This window comes from Ursus americanus, chromosome 16 (assembly GCF_024610735.1).
Source record: "Ursus americanus isolate L20-20 chromosome 16, mUrsAme1.1.p, whole genome shotgun sequence".
Classification (NCBI taxonomy): domain Eukaryota; kingdom Metazoa; phylum Chordata; class Mammalia; order Carnivora; family Ursidae; genus Ursus; species Ursus americanus.
Genome location: NC_142142.1, coordinates 30812607 through 30832107, shown reverse-complemented (window position 1 = coordinate 30832107; position 19501 = coordinate 30812607). Strand labels below are relative to the sequence as shown.

The window sequence follows — 19501 nt, the reverse complement described above, 5'->3', positions numbered from 1 at the left end:
GAATGGTGGTTACCAGGGGCTGGGAGGAAAGGGAAATGAGGAGTTGTTCAATGGGTGGAGATTTTTAATTCTGCAAGATGAAAAAATTCTGGAGATCTATTTGCACAACAAAGTGAATATACTTCACACTAGTGCACTGCACACTGAAAAATGTTTAAGATGGCAATTCCTTTTAATAAAGATTTTATTAATTTATTTGAGAAAAGTACAAGAGTGAGAGAGAGAGCATGAGCAGGGACAGAGGGAGAGGAAGAAGGGAGAAGCAGACCCCCGCTAAGCAGGGAGCCCAACATGGGGCTTGATCTCAAGACCCTGGGATCATGACCTGAGCCAAAGGCAGATGCTTAAGGGACTGAGCCACCCAGGCACCCCTAAGATGGCAAGTTTTACACCATATGTTTGTACCACAATTAAAAAACTTTTTAAATAAAAATAAAGAAATGGGGTGCCTTGGTGGCTCAAGTCAATTAGGCGTCTGCCTTTGGCTCAGGTCATGATCCCAGGGTCCTGGGATCCAGCTCCTGCTCAGCGGGGAGTCTGCTCCTCCCTTTCCCTGTGCCCCTCTCCCTGCTTGTGCGCTCTCCCTCTCTCTAATAAAATCTTTAAAAATTTTTTTTTAAATCCCCAAAGTAAATAAAAATAAAGAAATGAAAGGGATTATAGAGCTAAGAAAAACATGTGAAAGCAATTCAACAAAAACTAGCCAAGGCCCCTCAGCTGGCTGCCATGGCGGAACGGGAAAGGCCAGGCTTTAACGCCGCTGAACCAACGGATGAATAAAGCCAAGAGGCGAGTCTTGAGTCTGCCTCTTCCCATTCCTTCTCATTCAGGTTAGAAGAGATTTGATCGTTTTCTGGCCCAGACAGAAATCAGAGTTTCTTTCACACGTCCTGCCATGTGGCACTTTAGGCAATATCTGAACACCTCTGTAAATGAAAATCACCACCACGTACATTTTATATATGAAATGTGTAAAGCATATAGTGAGTACTTAATATTTTATTAAAGTAACATTGAAAACTTCTAGAATATCACCACTTCTCCAAATATAAATGACAGAAGCTGAGAAAAACTATTCTGATCCACAATTAATAGGGCAAATTAAGTAGGAATTCAGTGAATATCATATTTTAAAAATTGGCGGGCCTTTTATATTTGAGTATTTACATTTACAGGTACTCAACAAATGCTACTTGTCGACTCTGAACATTAAGTACAGTTCAAAGGAAGGTTATCAATGCAAGTATTTTAAAAAATAACTTCAAGCAACTAGCTTAGCAGTCCTTATTTAAATTTTATAAACAGCTAAAAATAGATGAGATTTAACAATATTACTTTATTACCTCATCAGATTCAAAATCAACCCCTTTAGCTATCTGGCTCTGGGACATGCGCTTGCTTGATGATGATGTGCTCGACCACCTGAAGCAGAAACATGGAAAACACAAAGAAAATGAACCAGAGAATTCATAAGCCCTTTTAAGATAATTTTTCATTCTAGTAGCAGCCATGAATAAAAAAAGCTGATACCTTCCCTTCAATCTACATTAGAGACAGTAAAAACTTAATGGTGAGGAAAAGGACTCTGGGGCCAGGGTCTGAACTCCAGTTTTGTCATTTATTAGTATGTGGCTTCAGACAAGTTACTTAGCCCCGCTGCCTCAATTTCCTCATCCATAAAATGAGGATAATAATTTTTCAGAGATTTACTGTGTTAATATACTAAAAGACTTAGATCAGTGCCTGACATATATTAAACACTACACCGATCCTTGCTTATTATAGTGCCTAGCATACATTAACATGCCTCTACTACCATCCCCCACTCCGGAATACTTTAACACTGAAATATTTGTGTTCAAATACCAGTATATGCTTCTGTAACAAGATAAAGGGATTTCAGGAGAGGCTCACCACTTTCTAGGGCTGCCTCACTGCTCATATTATTCATGTTCAATCCAAATCAAATAGCAAATATATACTGAGTGCTTGCTCTTTTCCAGGTACTCTGATAGGTCCTGGGAAATATCAGCAAACAAGATCATGATTCCCATCCTTATGAAGCCTAACTTGTGGTAATGAACTCATATTCATATGTCTTTTTATCAGTAAGAATTCTAAATCCTCTTCGATCAGGCCACTGTGGCCTATCCAACCTGCCTGGTTTTTTACTGCTTATGAACTAAGAATGGTTTTCCCATTTTGAAATGTGGTACATTTAAATGGTTATACAAATACCTATATAATATCCTCAATTTTGCCTCTTGGTCTGCAAAGTCTAAAATATTTACCATCTGGCCCTTTGAGAAAGTCTGCTGACTCCCATCTTAAAGCAGCATTAGCTAATAATTTATTACCATGCTTTGGAATGTTATAGCAAGAGAAGTACGTCTGAAGGTCTTGTCTGGACAAGGAGGTTGAGAATCAAGAGGTCATGTGTCAGAAGGAAAGAAAAAAATCACAGGTTCTTCTGCATAAAAGTAAAGGACAGGAGGATCTGTCATGCAAACTTGAAGGGCAACATGGCTCTGAGAGTAGAGATCAAGGATATTTATCAAGTGACCCATCTGGGACGTGCCGTGTGCCCATCTCTCTATACTTGACCTAAGCAGGAACTCGTAGTTGCTGACTTGTTTCTATCTGTGACAGGAAGAAGCAGATCATCAAAAGCATAAAGCCACAGTGGCAAGGTAGCAAAGTTAGGTGAATGCGTTCTTTTTGGGGGTTGGGCAAAGGGGGGGCTTATGGAAGGAAACACCCACTGAAACCCGACTCTGCTTCTGATGTCTCCCCAAATAACCAATAGGGTCCAGAAACAAGCCAGTCATCTATGATGGACAGTAGCTTATCTGATCATAGCAAGAGTCCTGAGTTCTGCATCAGGGAACCCCACAGACCTACAGATCTCACCTATAAAGGATCCCCTATCCTTAGAAGTCAACAGTGGGGAGGGAAAGAAATGGTTATGCTGTTTTTATTGCTGGGTTGCATAAATGGGCCTTGTCCTGGATATGAGAAAAGGTTTAATTTGATTTAGCTTCATGTGGAAGGCTAAAATAAATAGAGAGGGTGTGTCAAACTGAGTGCCAGGAGCTGTCAGTTTTTTCCCTTTTTGTTCAGATATCATTTGGGGCCATAAACGAGAGTTCCTGTCTAGAGCTGTTCAGCCAAGAAGTCAGTTGTAGCAGCGTTATAAGCACAAGGTAACATGTTAAATTAGCCTTATGTTGTGCCTGGCACATAACAGGTGCTACAAAAATGTGAGTTCTCCACCACTCCAAGGTTGAACGGAATCCTCTCAATCTCTGCTCCTCTCCCCTGGCCCCATGGGGCTGGGTCTTCTCTTATTCGCTGTTTTGAGGGAGGGTCCTCAGTTTATTTGCCACCTCTATCGAACCTGAAGGGTCCTCTTATTCCTAGTACAAGGACAAAGTTAGCAACAACTTTTCCAGGGAAAAGTAGGCTTTCTGTTACCCATCTGGCAGAAGGGAGTTTTACAACTGGAAGTTATTTCCTTTTTCAAGTTAATTGCCAGACATATTAGTGCCTTTATTGCTTACCATTCCTCCTGTTACTCTTGTTCTATTTTCCCTAGCCTGTTATTTAATTTATTTAATAAACACTTACAGAGCTGTTACTGTGTGTCAGGCACTGTACTTAGCACTTTATAAATATTAACCCACTTAAATCTCATAACCCTATGGGGTAAATATAATTATATTCATTTTATAAATGAGGATACTGAGGCACAGAGAAGTGAAAAAAACTTGTACAAGGCCCATACCTAGTAAGTCGTAGGGCTTAAGAACCATAAATAATCAAAATAACCATACAATCCACGCCATTAGTAAATAACGCTTCAAAACCCGCCTAAATTATGTCATTCAGTTGCTGTCACCAGAAACACAAATCTACCGTGGCTGATTTCAGATCTGCTGCCAAAATGTTAATTTCTAAATTGCCTCTCATCATTTAAATGGTTCTTACTGCCTGCACAACAGTTTGAGAGGTAAATCTATTATGCTCCGAAGTGACAGCAGAGACAGGTCTGGAGCAGAATGCCTGGCTGTGTGACTGGCTGGGCCACTGTAGGTAAGTCTCTTAACCTCCTGTGCCTCACTTTCTTCCAAGGGACAATGGGGATAATGTAGTTGTAGCTTCATCCCCCTCCTGGGGTGCATGTGAGCACCACACAAGCTAATTCACATGCAAAGGCTCAGAAGAATACACAATTCAGTTATTCGTATTACCTTACGAGTGAATAGGAAAGCAACGGACATTTATTCTACTGAAAAGTAGACAACCCAAAATGGTAACAAAATCAAGATACTTTTCTTTAATACCCTTAAAATATATGTCAAACATACTAAGATAGTATTTTCATTAGTCCCAATAATGAAAAATAAGGACCTCATGCAAGGTAAACTTCTATAATCCTCTCAACTACTAACGCACTACAGGAAAAAAAAAAACAACAACTCGGAAACCTACACTTGTTTTTTGTTCGTGTGTGTGTTTTAAATATTTTATTTATTTATTTGATAGAGAGAGACAGAGCACAAGTAGGCAGAGTGGCAGGCAGTGGGAGAAGCAGGCTCTCCGCTGAGCAGAGCGCCTAAAGCTGGGCTTGATCCCAGGACTCTGGGATCATGACCTGAGCCGAAGACAGACTGTCTGAGCCACCCACGTGCCCCTGTTTATGTTTTAATTCACAAAGATAAGAATGACCAAACAGGTACTGAAAGGGACTCTCTCTCTTCGATGGACTGAATAAATCTCCTTTCAATAAATCTCCTTTTCCCTAACCAAATTTGTGTTAGGTTTCTATTGGACCAAAGAACCAAAGGAGTCTTGATTAATATAGGACTCAAATTTAAGACTGTAACTCAAGACTAAGAAATTCTACCCCAATTATCCTCAACTATAGACCACAAATACACAATCTAACCGGCACCTGAGCCCGTCTTGCTATTTTGCACTCCTTCTACCAAGGCCGGCACTGGCTTTGGCAACCCCATACTCTTCTGCGTCTTTCTCATTGCTTCTACTTTTCCTAAATTCTAAAAGTTAAAACCCAAGTACTGGAACACAAGCCCTCTTTTCTAACTTCTCTTTTAGGGTGATAATCCATTCCAATGGCTTCAAGTTAAATAACTGTATATCAGTTATATGCTGTTGAGAAGTAAATTTAGGTATCATTCAAACCTCTTATCTGAGCTCTGGACTCATATATCCAATTGCCTACAACCAATTCCTTCATATAAATTACACAGGCATCTCAAACTTCCCACGTCTAAAGCAGAACTTCTGATTATCTGCCTACCATCCCTTACAAAAATCTGTTTCTCTTCTTCTATGCCTTTCTCAGTGTATGGCACTAGGTATTCAAGTAGGAAACCTGGAAATCAACCATGATATCTCATTATCCTTCACTCCAAATATTCAATACACCCTGACCTCTGTCGTGTCTACCTCCCAATATACCCTGAAACCGTCTACTCTCTTCCTTTCCCCTGCTACTCCTCAGTGCAAGCCTCTGTCATCTTCTGGGGACTACTCACAGCATGCTCCTTTCAGGTCAGCCTGCTTGTACCCTGCCTCCTGTGCTACAGGGATCCTTTATAAACGTAAATCAGATGGTGCCACTACTCTCTCAAAATCCTTCCATGGATTCCCTGCATGTATAATAAAGTCCAAATACCTTACCCTGCTCAACTGTTCCTGCCTCATGATGTACTCCTGCCTTTCCTACTCCTATCTCAAATCCCTTCTTTTCCATGGTTTAGTCACTGGCTCCTAAACTACAGCAAGGTTGTTTCTTTTTCAAGAGATGAAGGATCTGTACTCCAAAACTACAGAACACTCATGGAAGAAATTGAGGAAGACACAAAGAAATGAAAATGAAAAATGTTCCATACTCGTGGATTGGAAGAACAAATATTGTTAAAATGTCTATGCTACCCAGAGCAATCTACACATTTAATGCAATCCCTATCAAAATACCATCAACTTTTTTCACAGAGCTGGAACAAATAATGCTAAGATTTGTATGGAACCAGAAAAGACCCTGAGTAGTCAAAGGAATGTTGAAAAAGAAAACCAAAACTGGTGGCGTCACAATTCCGGACTTCAAGTTCTATTACAAAGCTGTAATCATCAAGACAGTATGGTACTGGCACAAAAACAGACACAAAGATCAATGAATAGAATAGAGACCTCAGAAATGGACCCACAACTCTATGGTACTAATTTCTGATAAAGCAGAAAAGAATATCCAAAGGAAAAAAGACAGTCTCTTCAACAAATGGTGTTGGGAAAATTGGACAGGCACATGCAGAAGAATGAAACTGGACCACCTTCTTATACTAGAAACAAAAATAACCTCACAATGGATGCAAGACCTAAATGTGAGACAGGAATCCATCAAAATCCTAGAGAAGAACACAGGCAGTAACCTCTTTGATCCTGGCCACAGCAACTTCTTGCTAGACATGTCTCCAGAGGCAAGGGAAACCAAAGAAAAATGAACTACTGGGACTTCATCAGGATAAAAACTTTTGCACAGCAGTCAACAAAACTAAAAGGCAACCTACAGAATGGGAGAAGACACTTGTAAATGACTTATCAGATAAAGGGCCAGTATCCATAACCTCTACAGAACTTATCACTCAACACCCAAAAACAAAAAATCCAGTCAAGAAATGGGCAGAAGACGTGAACAGGTATTTCTCCAAAGAAGACATACAAACGGCCAACAGACACACAAAAAAACACTCAACATCACTCAGCATCAGGGAAATACAAATCAAAACCACAATGAGATACCGCCTCACACTAGTCAGAATGGGTAAAATTAACAAGTCAGGAAAAGACAGATGTTGGTGAGGATGTGGAGAAAGGGGAAACCTCCTACATTGTTGGTGGGAATGCAAGCTGGTGGAGCCACTCTTCTGGAAAACAATATGGAGGTTCCTCAAAAAGTTAAAAATAGAGCTACCCTATGACCCAGCAACTGCACTACTAGGTACTTACAAATATATACGTGTATGTATATGTATATGTATATGTATATGTATATGTATATGTATATGCATATACATATCTCGGGGGGGATATATTTTTATAAAGATACAAATGTAGTGATATCAAGAGGTACCTGCACCCCGATGTTTATAGCAGCAATGTTCACAATAGCTAAACTACAGAAAGAGCCCAGATAGCCATCAATAGGATGAATGGATAAAGAAGATGGGATGTATATATACAATGGAATACTACTCAGCCATCAGAAAAAAAATGAAACCTTGGGTATTATGCTAAGCAAAATAAGTCAATCAGAGAAAGACAATTATATGATCTCACTCATATGTGGAATTTAAGAAACAAAACAGAGGATCATAGGGGAAGAGAGGAAAAAAAAAGAAACAAGAAGAACCCAGACAGGGAGACAAACCATAAGAGACACTTAATCACGGGAAACAAACTGAGGGTTGCTGGAGGGGAGGGAGGTGTGGGTATGGAGTAAACGGGTGATGGACATTAAGGAGGGCAGGTGATGTAATGAGCACTGGGTGTTATGTAAGACTGATGAAGCACAGACCTGTACCTCTGAAACCAGTAACACATTATACGTTAATTAACTGAATTTAAATTAAAAAGAAAAAACAAACTAATAAAAAAGAGAGAGAGAGAGAGAGAAAGAGACTCCATATGTGCTTTTCCCTCTGCTTTTTGCAAGGCCAAGTCCCTCAGTAAGATTTCAGCTTAAACCTGACCTCAGAGACCTTCCCTGATCTCCCTTTCAAAGCAGATGTCTGTGGCCTGTGACATTACTCTTTATTGCTGCACCCTGATAATTCTGTAGGGGCCAACGGGCAGGCGACCCCAACATGGGTTACTTTGGCATGACTATTATTTTGAGTTAAAAAGCAATAAAAACTCAGCAGATTCAGAAAAACCTCTTTACTTTCCCCTCCAATGCCTATATAAAGGATTTAGATATTGGGACCTGTTCTAGGAAGAGAGTGATCACCATAGATAAGTAACTACATTATGAACTAGGTATGGTAGACAGGGAGGAACGTAGCAAGGCTGTTTGGTTTGATCAAAGTCCTCTCTGTCCTACTGATTCTGAGTGGTAAACATTTGTTTACCAAGCATTTACTCTCTTTCATCTTCCTGTGAATTGCTTTCTTTCCTGTTAATGTCCAAGATCCCTACACCCCCTTCTCCTTAGTTCAGAATGACATACATACCTCATTTTGTCTGTCTTAGGAATTTCCACGTTTGTGTGGATTCCCCCTATGTACGAAATTAAATTTGATTTCCTCCTATCAATCTGTCTCGTGTCAATTTGGTTCTCCGCCCAGCTAGAAAGACCTTGAAATGCAGAAGAAATTCTTCCTCCTGGACAATTTCTTTTAAACATTCTTACACACCTGTTGAATATCCCCAAATGTTACCTACCTTCTTTGTGAAGTCTTCGATGACCTATTCTAGAAGACAGTGTCACTTCCCTTTAGATTTCATTACACTTGAATAAAACATTTACTTTGTTGGATTATTAGTGCCTTGTAATTAGCATACTGCTAAAGTGGAAATTCCTTGAAGGAAGGAGACATTTCTTCCATATTGCTACCCCTAACTCCTAGCATAACATGTAACTGAATAAACATATGGATATGGAACTACACATACCAATTTTCCCAACACAGACCCTTAATTCACATAAAGCCTACATTTTCAGTGGGGTCAATATCACACCCAAGGAAGAAAACTGGTTCTAGGAGATGGGGTAGGTGAAAAATCTGAGATACTACAATGGTTTTGGCCTTTCCCAAGCTCAATCCTACCCAGCAAAATTTCATTCTTTAGTATTTATTTCTCTTATTTTAATTAATTTAAATCTAATTTAATTTTTATCCTTAGGTAATAAAAACAAGGTTGAGATCATGAAAACAAGGGTGAGAAAAACTGAGGTAGAGTTTTTTTCTCATTCTCCCCCTTATTGCTAACAGCTCCAGCTCAGGTCATTACTCTAGGCTGTCCTCCTCCACCCCTCTCCTACAGATGCTTCCTATCCCAAAACCTCAGCTAAATGTCACTCCCTCTAGAAAAGCTTTTTCTTCTTTCATAGCCCATAATTCTTGCTCTGTTTTCCAAGGGACTATGAGCACTCACACCTAGTCTGTATCATAAAATTTCACACATAATTATGTACTGACTAATCATCCTTTAATGGATTGAAATGTGTTCATCTCTCTTTTCCACTATAACTTAGTTACCTAAAGGCAGTAACCATGTTAAAACATTTATTCTGTCCCCCATCAGACCTAATATAATGCTCACATAGTAAATTAGAAAAAACAAGCTCCTGATTATTTTCTTAAATAGAAATTTTCATTAACTGAGCTTCAGTTAAGCAGCGTCCACCTAAAATACTAACACAGAGAAAGGCTAACAGTGCTTCAAGTCAGGCTTAACAGCAAGAATAGCAAAACCCAAAAGGGACGGGAAAAAGCACACAAGTACTCCAAAGGCAGGAAAAATCAATGTGGTCCTCTTTTTAGTGTTTGGCACAGCACCCTGTGTAACTCAGTATGTAAAAATGTGATAATGAAGAAGAGAAGCTGAAATCAAATATTAAAAAAAAACACGAAACTATTTCCTGTTAATTAGAGAGAACACAGAACTCCATCAGGAAAATCCTTGAGTAATAAAGGCAAAAGGAAACCAATTACAGGTTCAGTTTCATTGGAAAACACCTACAATAATGCTGCATCACCTCTATGAACGAGCCTTTGCTCTATTTTTCACTTCTCTATTTACGTGACCAGTTGAAAATAAATCTGTTAAACTCCTATGGCATAGAAAAACGTACAGGTAGAGTTCTGGATAATTTTAAATTTTTCAGAGGTTTCTTCTTGCAGAAAATCACTGCACCTACCTTTGTTCTGTTTTTGAAGTGGTAGGAAAAATGTCGTCTTCCACATCGGACTCATCCACCTCAATCACCTAAGGGAAAAACAAAATAGTGACTAGTTTTTAGGGGAACAGAATTTATCTGAATAAAAATAAATAGTTGCATCTCAAAAAACATTTTTTTAAATATACAAAAAAAAAAGTCAGAAAAGGGAGCAGAAGCCACATAAAAAGCAATTGTTAAAACTGAAGCTTTGGGGCACCTGGGTGGCTTAGTTGGTTAAGCGTCTGCCTTTGGCTTAGGTCATGATCTCAGGGTCCTGGGATGGAGTCCTGTGTCAGGCTCCCGGCTCAGCAGGGAGTCTGCTTCTCCCTCTGCTCCTCCCCCTTCCTCCCTGCTCATGCATGTTCTCTGTCTCAAATAAATACATATAATCTTAAAAAAAAAAAAAAAAAACAAACACAACCTGATGCTTAGCCTGACCTCCCTCCAGTGTCACTCTTCAATCACAAATGGTATTCTATACATGTCTGAGCTCACTTTTCTTCTGGACACCACGGCAGCCGGGGTACCTAGAGGAATATGCGGTTAAACTGACTGGTGAGTGACTCACACAGGGTCATGTGCACACAGTGCCTGGGGTTTTCTTGGGTTCTAGTGAGGAGTCAGACCATTAGTGTTCCATTTCCACTTTAAAATTCGGTGTAAGACCATGTGGGAAGTACTGGATATCTATCTTTCTATTACATTTATCCCGGTTAAACACCATTTGTTAGTTTTAGGTCCCAGTAGATATTTGTTAATTCTTTTTTTTTTTTTTAAGATTTTATTTATTTAAGAGAGTGACCAAGAGAGCACAAGCAGGGAGAGCAGCAGAGGGAGGCGAAGAGGGAGAAGCAGGCTCCCCGCAAGCAGTGACCCACCCCCCCATGCAGGGCTCCATCCCAGGACCTTGGGATCGTGACCTGAGCTGAAGACAGACGCTTAACCAAATGAGCCACCCAGGCACCCCGAGATATTTGTTATTCTTGATTCTATCATCCAAAATACTCCTTATCCCTCTACATTTTGTGTTATCTTGACACTTAATACATATATTTGCTATGTCTTTAATGAATGAGGCCAAGGACAAAACAGTGAAAAAAGAGCACCTGAGATCTCCCCCTCCAGGCTGACATTGAACTATTAATAAAAAATTGTTAAATGTAGTTGTCCAAGAAGCTATGAATCCAGCCAATATTTCTGCATTTTGTCATAAAACTATCAGAAGATTGTCTTATGTGCCTTGAAGGAATCAAATGTATTCAACACTCCTCCAATCTACCACTGTGTAACCACAATCAAAAAATGAAAAAAAAAAAAAAAAAAAAAAGCTGGTTTAGCACAACTTGTTTCTTCTGAACTCATGTTCCTTCCTTACAAGAGAAAAATCCAGAAAAGAAGCTACCTTGTGGATGTGTTGATTTTGCTTTTAGATGATCTGCAAGTGACAGCAGGCAACAGTTGAACACAAATAATAAAATGGAGCTCAGGATAAAAGTTATTAGCACTGGTACCCACATATCAGCAACAACAGGAAGAAGGGGTAGGGGTGGGGGGGAGATGAATTTAAGGGAGATAAAATGACAAAATGAGAATCAGAAAAGAGAAGTTTCCCGGAAAAGGAGGGTGGTCAATTGTGTCACATACTCAGAGACGAAGAATGAAATTTGAGAAAAATGCTGCTGGGGCAGGTATGATATAGAACATGGATTCTCAACTGGAGGTGATAATAACTATTATTCTGGAAACATGGACATATCTTGAGACATTTTTGATTGTCATAATTAGGGGGGCTGCTACTGGCATCTGGAGAGCAGAGGATAAGATGTTGCTAAAAACCCTACATTGCAGTGGACAGCCCCTCCCAGTATGACTTACCTGGTCCAAGACTTATCTGGTCAATAGTGCTGCTACTGAGAAACCCTGACACAGAAGCAAGAGCACTGCCTTAGGCGTAAAGACATGTGGGTCTTGAAAGGCAGGTAATAGAAGCATCAAGACCATATAAAATCTTGGAATCCAAAGGAAGTGCAGAGGGCCTATATGTTAAATCTAGAGCTTAAGACAGAGGTCCTTTCACTCTGACTGCTTAGTTTGTCTTGAGGCTAGCTCCAGCCATGAGCGAACAAGCCACAGTATTATGAGAAGTAACAAAAGGAAGCCAGATTTAAATAAGACTTCTGTCTGCACTGAACTCCAGTCTCCAATATTACTATTTCATGCATGGACCTTTTTGGCTCAACACTGTTAACCATGAAAATATTACTGGAAACATACACTTATGGATTTCTAATCATGAGATACAGTATTTAAAAACAAAAACAAAAATCCTAGAAGCCCTCGTCTGGATAATCCATAAAATTCTTTCCAGCTTTAATGTTCCCCACTTTTTCTTCTTTTATTTACTTTGTAGATCAAAGAATTGACAATTCATAATGCGGCGGGGAGCATAAATTATTAACACACAACTATAAAACTTTTTATCTTACCTCTGAATAATTCTTAGTAGCAACATTTCGGGATGGCTGCTGTCTTGCAGACTTAAAGGCTATAATGTGAAAGAATAAACATCCATCATGTTATTCTTAAAATAACTGAGAAAAATTTGTACGTATCTTTAGCTGAAGATTTTGCAAGCTCTATCTATAAAAATCCATGATCGCCAATTATAAAACATTTATATTTTTTAAAATCTAAAGGGAGGTGGAATTATATGTTCAAATAAATCAATGCCGAGCTGCTAGTCTCCTGATTTCCTGGCTTATTCAAATATAATGACAGGTGATGTTCATAAATACACCTACACTAAAAATATTTTATAGAAACTACATGAAGGATAAAATCTAATGGATTAAACTCCAAATATATTGTAAGCCTCCTCATGTCTTCTTTCTCTTACAGTTGGCAGTACCTTTCCCTGTGGCTATATTAGGAGCCATGTGGTTCCACTAACAGCTTTCTTATTCTCCTCTACTGTGTTAGCCATATTCAGTATCTAAGAAAGAAGAGGAAATCCTAGGAAACAGCGTAATCTTTTATGCTATGATAAAACTTCCCACTAAAATCTTTACATTTCAGCTTTAAAAACTTATGAACATGAAGTTTAGCTAACCCTTTACTTTCCCCAAGATCAAAACCATGATACTATGATTTTCTAATAAGAAATATGTCTTTGGTCTTGGTCCCCATTTCTGCCAGAGCTCCTAAAACCCTAGGAAATTCCTAAGTACTAAGAGCCAGGAAAATGTCTTTTGCTATGTTAATGAAGTGACTTTTGGACCAAACCTAAAGCTGGGGGCTGGTTGCCAGGGGAACCAACCAGGAAATGGGGAAATGGAGGTTGAACTCAGTCCCACCCCCATGATTTCCAAGGAGACACGGGGACAGAGGTTGATTCAATCGCCAATAGTCAATGATTTAATCAATTAATGGTAATGAAGCTGCCATAGAAACCTAAAAGAGGGGCTTGGCAAGCTTAGAGGTGGTAAACCAGAATGCTTCCACATGCCAGGCTGCTGGCCCCCAAACTCTCTGAGGATACAAGTCCTTTGTTTGCAACCTTACCTTTTGTATCTCTTTATCTGGCTGCTGATTTGTATTCTTTGTAATAAACCAGTAATTTAGTGAATAAACCAGTTTCCTGAGTTCTGTGAGCCGCCCCAGCAAATTAATTAAACCCAAAGAGGGAATTAGGGGAAACTGATTGACAGCCAGTCAGCCAGAAGCACAGCTAGATTTGTGACTAGCCTCTGAACTGGAGGGAGGCGATTTTGTGGAACTCAGCTCTTCTTATCCTGTGGAATCTGATACTACCTCTGGGTAGACAGTGTCAGAATTGAGTCAAATTGTAGGAAACCCAGTTGATGTCCAAGAATTGCTTAGTGGCGTGAGGCAACCCACCAGCCTATCCCACTCCCCCCACACTGAATTGGGTGTAGATATTTAAAATCTAGAATAAATTTCAAACTGCCAATTAGAGTTTTATTTTCTCCTAAGCCTTACCAGTTTCTTAAATAAAATAATGTTTTCCCCCAAGACAACCCCCAAACCAAACAGAGCAAGAGGAGAAAAAAAGACTAAAGGCCTTGAAAAGCCAAAAGCTCAAAGAAACCCACAAAGTCCAAAATTCTTGCAGTCTGAAAACTCAGGAATTGTTCTCCCTAGCCTAAATTTATGATTTATGATAAATTCCTTTGGAAACTTTATCTCTGTTCCCCAAGATACATGCTGGCAATCATCCCCCAAGTGTATGACCCACCAATATACATCTGAAGGGTCTCATGACGGAGTTTTTACTAAACAGTAATAAATGACCTTTCCTAACAACAGCTAGCCCCCTGAGGATCCTGGAAACCTTATTTCCAAAATACCTGGGAGGCTTACACTATCCCCAACCCCCTCTCAACTTGAAAGTATATAATGGGCCATTCCTCATGATCTCCGTGCAGCTTTCCGCAGCTCTTTCTGCCCACGGCTCCTGTCCCTGTGCTTTAATAAAACCACCTTTTTGCACCAAAGACATTTCAAGAATTCTTTCCGGGCCGTTGGCTTCGAACCCTAACATCTTTCCTACGTCATAAAATAGTGTTAATAATAATTCATAAAAGAAAATCTTTGCAAAGATAAAAAGAGGTGGTTAACGGAAACGGTTCTGCCAAGTGCCTAGAAGTAGCAGGTATTCAAATAACGTAGCCAGTGGCAGGAGACGCAGATGCAGCGGTGGCCGGGCAACGATAAACTACACGCAATCGCAGAGCCTTCAAAGGGACTCCGCGCTTAGTCACCATCCTCCGCAGACAAACTTCAAGGGAAAAATTTGGACTGTCAACTCTTATTTACAACTGCTGCTGGCTGGAAGTGTAATATCTACTGTTCCCAATAAAATTCCAGTACAATAATAAATCTCTACACTCCACGGGCTTGTAATAATAGAATCATACCGTTATAGCTCTCTTCATACCTCCATTTACAATAGGGATTTGGAAGTTTCAGTTTTAAAGGTGCTTTTGTCCCAACGTTACAGTAGCTATAGTTAGTACCCCATGGTTATTTTGTCAGAAACTTAACACCAAATCTAACCTAATAGAAATGTTTTACATGTATGTGTTAAAAAGTCTATTTCACGGGCACCTAGGTGGCTCAGTTGTTAAGCGTCTGCCTTCGGCTCAGGGCGTGATCCCAGGGTCCTGGGATGGAGCCCCGCAACAGGGCTCCCTGCTCTGCTGGGAGCCTGCTTCTTCCTCTCCCACTCCCCCTGCTTGTGTTCCCTCTCTTGCTGGCTGTCTCTCCCTCTGTCAAATAAATAAGTAAAATCTTTAAAAAAAAAAAAAAAGTCTATTTCACTTTTCAAAAAAAGTCCCAATGTCAGAGACAGTTCAATTGTAAACCATCAGACCAAATCAATTTACATAAAAGACAAATTTAGACTAATATTTATAAAACATCCATTTTCATAAGTTTATCTTAAACACTGCCACAATACTAATAGCAGCAATCATTCTTTGGATTCTTACTAAATCCCGTGCTAAGTAATGTGTGAGTTCACCCATGAGTTCACCCATACTTGTGACTACTCTGTGGAGTTAGTACTACACTGCCAATTTTACAGCTGAGGATCTGAAGCTTATGGAAGAGAAAGAAACAGTTTACGCCTCCTGGGGGCTTAATACGTATACATACTACGCCAAATAGTCCACATATATTTTCTCATTAATCCTCAAAAAAACCCAATGAGATAAATGCAATCACCCCACTTACAGATGAGGACACTGAAGATGGAAAGCCTAATTAATGTTCTGAAGGACACATAGCCAGTAAATCAAGAAGTCAGAATTCAAGCCAATGGCTGACTTTAGAAGCATGCTTTTAAACTTAAAGCTATCCAATCTCTAAGTAACTTTTACTCAGTCATTCTGAAGTATTTAATGAGTATCTACTACAGCCAGGCACTACCCATACCATGATGAAAAAGAATGACTCCGCCCCTGTTCTGCCATTGTTCGTGGTGTAAGGGCACAGAGCCAGCCAGTGAAGAGCTGGCTGACCATACCAGGTCTAACTCCAAAGCCCAGGTTCTTAACCACACCATCTGCTGCAAAAGGCACCACAATCAGATCTTCTCCTAAACATAACTCAGGAAATCTTAATTAAGTTTCATATTAATTTGGCTTACTTTTTGCAAATGAATATTATTACTTTTAAAAAAGGGATTATTTGTGAACATTTTAAAGCACTGTAACTAGTCTCTTGTTTTCTCTATACAAACAGAAGCTTTCTTCCACATTATCAATGGGTAACACAGCAGGGCTCATGAAAGAATATCTGTGAAAAGTCTCACAGGCATAGTAGTTCTGAAAGGAGCTGAGGGTAGAAAGTGAAAAAAACAATGCTCACAAAAAGCCCATGAGATATAAAGTTCTAGATGCAAAGGAGGCAGCCACATGTGAGTTTTAAAGAAAGAAAATAAAGGTAAAACCTCTGTTATTTGTTTACTGTGGGCTAGGTTGTCAGACAAACACTGCTGCTCAAAGCAACTCGAACTGTTCATCAAACATACAAAAAAAATTCTAATGGCACTGAGTTGCTCATCACATAAATAATTAACAGGCCAAAACAGAAGAAAAGCTCAAACTCAGAGGCAAGCAGAATCCTTTTCCCTGGAGACCTGTTGACCTGGACAAATGTTCACACTGGTTTTGACAGCTCTGTAGAGAGAGGGAAAGAGCTACCACAGGTTAAGGCCGGCTCAAGGTGGGGGGCCTGATGCATTTCCTCCCTACCTTAAGCTGGGACCCCAATGGTTAAGGAGAGAAGCAGACGTAAACAGGATTTTCCAAGTGCATTATCAGCTGGTCGAACCTCAAGTCACAAATTTAAACGTAGTTTAATGTGGCCCAAGACTTGCGGTGTCCCTAGAAGCCTGGAGGAACAAATATGCATCGACTCTGGGGGAACTTAACTTCATCCCTGATCCCAAATTATTCCTCCTGATCATTCTTAGGGACAATAGATAACAAACATGCAATGAAACAAGTCACCATAAATGAGCACCAAAAGAAAGAGAAATCAGAAAGGGACAATAAAAAGAGGCCAAAGACATTCAGACACTGGGTTATTAGACACAGAATACAGAACAAATATCCTTACTATGCACATACATATGCTTAAAAACATCTGCAGGGATTTTTAAAAATCACACAGCGTATTTCAAAAGAAATAAGTGGAATTTCTACCCCATCAAAAACAATGAAAATAAATTCAAAGGACAGTTTTAAGAACAGATGGGCAGGGGGGCTTGCTTGGCTCAGTCCATAGAACAAGTGACTTCTGATCTTGGGGTCATGGGTTTGAACCCCATGTTGGGGTTAGAGTTTACTTAAAAAAAAACAACAAGAGTTGGGTGAATTGGAAGATCAAAACAGCACAGAAAGATAAAACAAGGGAAAATACAAGAGATTAATAGTCATGGGAGGACAGAGTGATTCTTACATTTATTTAAACTGAAGACTCCGAAGGGAGGAGAGAAAGAGCACAGAGAAAGGATTTTCTAGGAATGATGAAAGATACCAATTCACAGTTTCATGAAGTCCAATAAATCCTAAGCAGGATAAAAAGAATCTCCTACCTAGATTCCTCAGTGAAACCAGAGAACACCAAAGACAGCCAGCTGGAGGAAAAAACTGACTACTCCAAACAAAAAAAGCAAGTTAACTAATAGTTCATTTCTTAACAACAAAATGGAAGCCCAAAGATTCACTTTAAGTGATTAATTCTGCCCACTGGTGCCAAGGAAAGCTTAACATAAAATAGTTAAGCCAGGACAAAAAAAGGCAGTTTGGGGAAGGTAAAGGGGGGGGGATGCCTTTGTGTCATATGCTAACCAACGTCTGGTGACTTAACATGGAACCCTACGTATTTTTTTCACTTTTCTTTTCCTTTTTTTTTTAAAGACTTTATTTATCTGACAGAGAGAGACAGCCAGCGAGAGAGGGAACACAAGCAGGGGGAGTGGGAGATGAAGAAGCAGGCTCCCAGCGGAGAAGCCTGATGTGGGGCTCCATCCCAGGATTCTGGGATCACCCCCTGAGCCGAAGGCAAACGCCTAAGGACCAAGCCACCCAGGCGCCCCTCACCTTGCTTTTCTATCTCCCATTGTTTTTTTTTTTTTTTCTAATAAGTAACATTTTGTAAAGGCCTACTATGTGCCAGACTCTCTGCCTTTCATCTTCAGAACAACCCACTACGTAGTCTCTTATGTAAACGAACTTAGGAGTCTGAGTGATTTGTTCAAAGGCACAAGGCTCTTCCATGTTGAACTCTGCCTGGATCCTTTCTATGCTGCCTATTTTTCCCCTTCTCTGCTTTTTATCTCCTGCCAAGAATGGGAGAGAACCTTTTTGGACGCCACTTTCTAAAAGACAACATGCTTTTGAAGTCAAGATGAGAATCTCGGTTGGCTCTCCTCAAGTACTGAATAATCACTTAGTAAAAAATACACCAACAGGGGCGCCTGGGTAGCTCAGTCGTTAAGCTTCTGCCTTCGGCTCAGGCCCTGATCCCAGCATTCTGGGATCGAGCCCCACATCAGGCTCCCTGCTCCCCTGCTTGGCGGGAAGCCTGCTTCTCCCTCTCGCACTCCCCCTGCTTGTGTTCCCTCTTGCTGTGTCTGTCAAATAAATAAGATCTTTAAAAAAAAATACAGCAACAGAACTTTTTAAAAATTATTATTATTATTTTTTCAAGTAGGCTCCATGCCCAGCATGGAGCCCAACACAGGGCTTGAATTTACAACCCTGAGATCAAGCCTTGCATTTCTCCCTCTGCCGCTCCCCCTGCTTGTGATCATTCTCTCTCTGTCAAATAAATAAAATCTTTTAAAAAATTAATTACTAAAAATTAAAAAAAATAAGTTTCTTTAAGAGTCATTTACTGGACTTGTACTATTGATAAATTGTTGAACTCTAAAACAACAACAACAACAACAAAGAGTCATTTACTGGATGTGATGTTTGTATCCTTCCTTCAATGTCAGTTGCCAACCAAAAAATGTCAAAGACTTCCTCTGATGGTGTCACAATTCACTTCCTTCTGTGGCGGTTTACTCTATCTCCACATTAATTAGATACATTATTCTGTATAATGCAAAGACCTCTCTACTGAGAACCAGTAGCTAGGTCTCTAATCTTACCCTGCTCTGGAAACTAGCAGTACAGTTGACCCTTGAACTCAGGGGTTAGGGGCACTGACCCCTGCGCAGTCCAGAAATCCCCCTGTAACTTCTGACTCCCCTAAAACTTACCTACTAATAGCCTATTATTTATTGGAAGCCTTACTGACAACATAAACAGTTGATTAACACTTATTTTGTATGTTGTTTATACACTGTATTCTTATAACAAAGTAAGCTCGAGAAAAGAAAATGTTAAGAAAATCATATGGAAGGGAAAATACATTTACAGTACTGTATTCATCAAAAAAACCCCACATATAAGTGGACCTGCGGAGTTCAAACCCATTCTGTTCAAGGGTCAACTATAC

General features: G+C 39.8%; 1 protein-coding gene across 13 annotated transcripts in view; it reads right to left on the bottom strand.

Moving 5' to 3' along the window:
* MRE11 (MRE11 double strand break repair nuclease) overlaps positions 1-19501 on the bottom strand; it is a 76952-nt gene that overhangs the window by 4853 nt on the left and 52598 nt on the right. For all 13 annotated transcript variants that reach the window (XR_015726961.1, XR_015726962.1, XR_015726964.1 and 10 more), the window contains 3 exons: positions 12454-12512; positions 9947-10014; positions 1344-1422 (listed from right to left, as the gene is read on the bottom strand). Coding sequence is in view for 5 of the 13 variants with exons in the window: in XM_045790778.2 (XP_045646734.1) it covers positions 1344-1422; positions 9947-10014; positions 12454-12512 (206 nt within the window). In the remaining 8 variants the exon portion in view is untranslated. The remainder of the gene's footprint in view (positions 1-1343; positions 1423-9946; positions 10015-12453; positions 12513-19501) is intronic.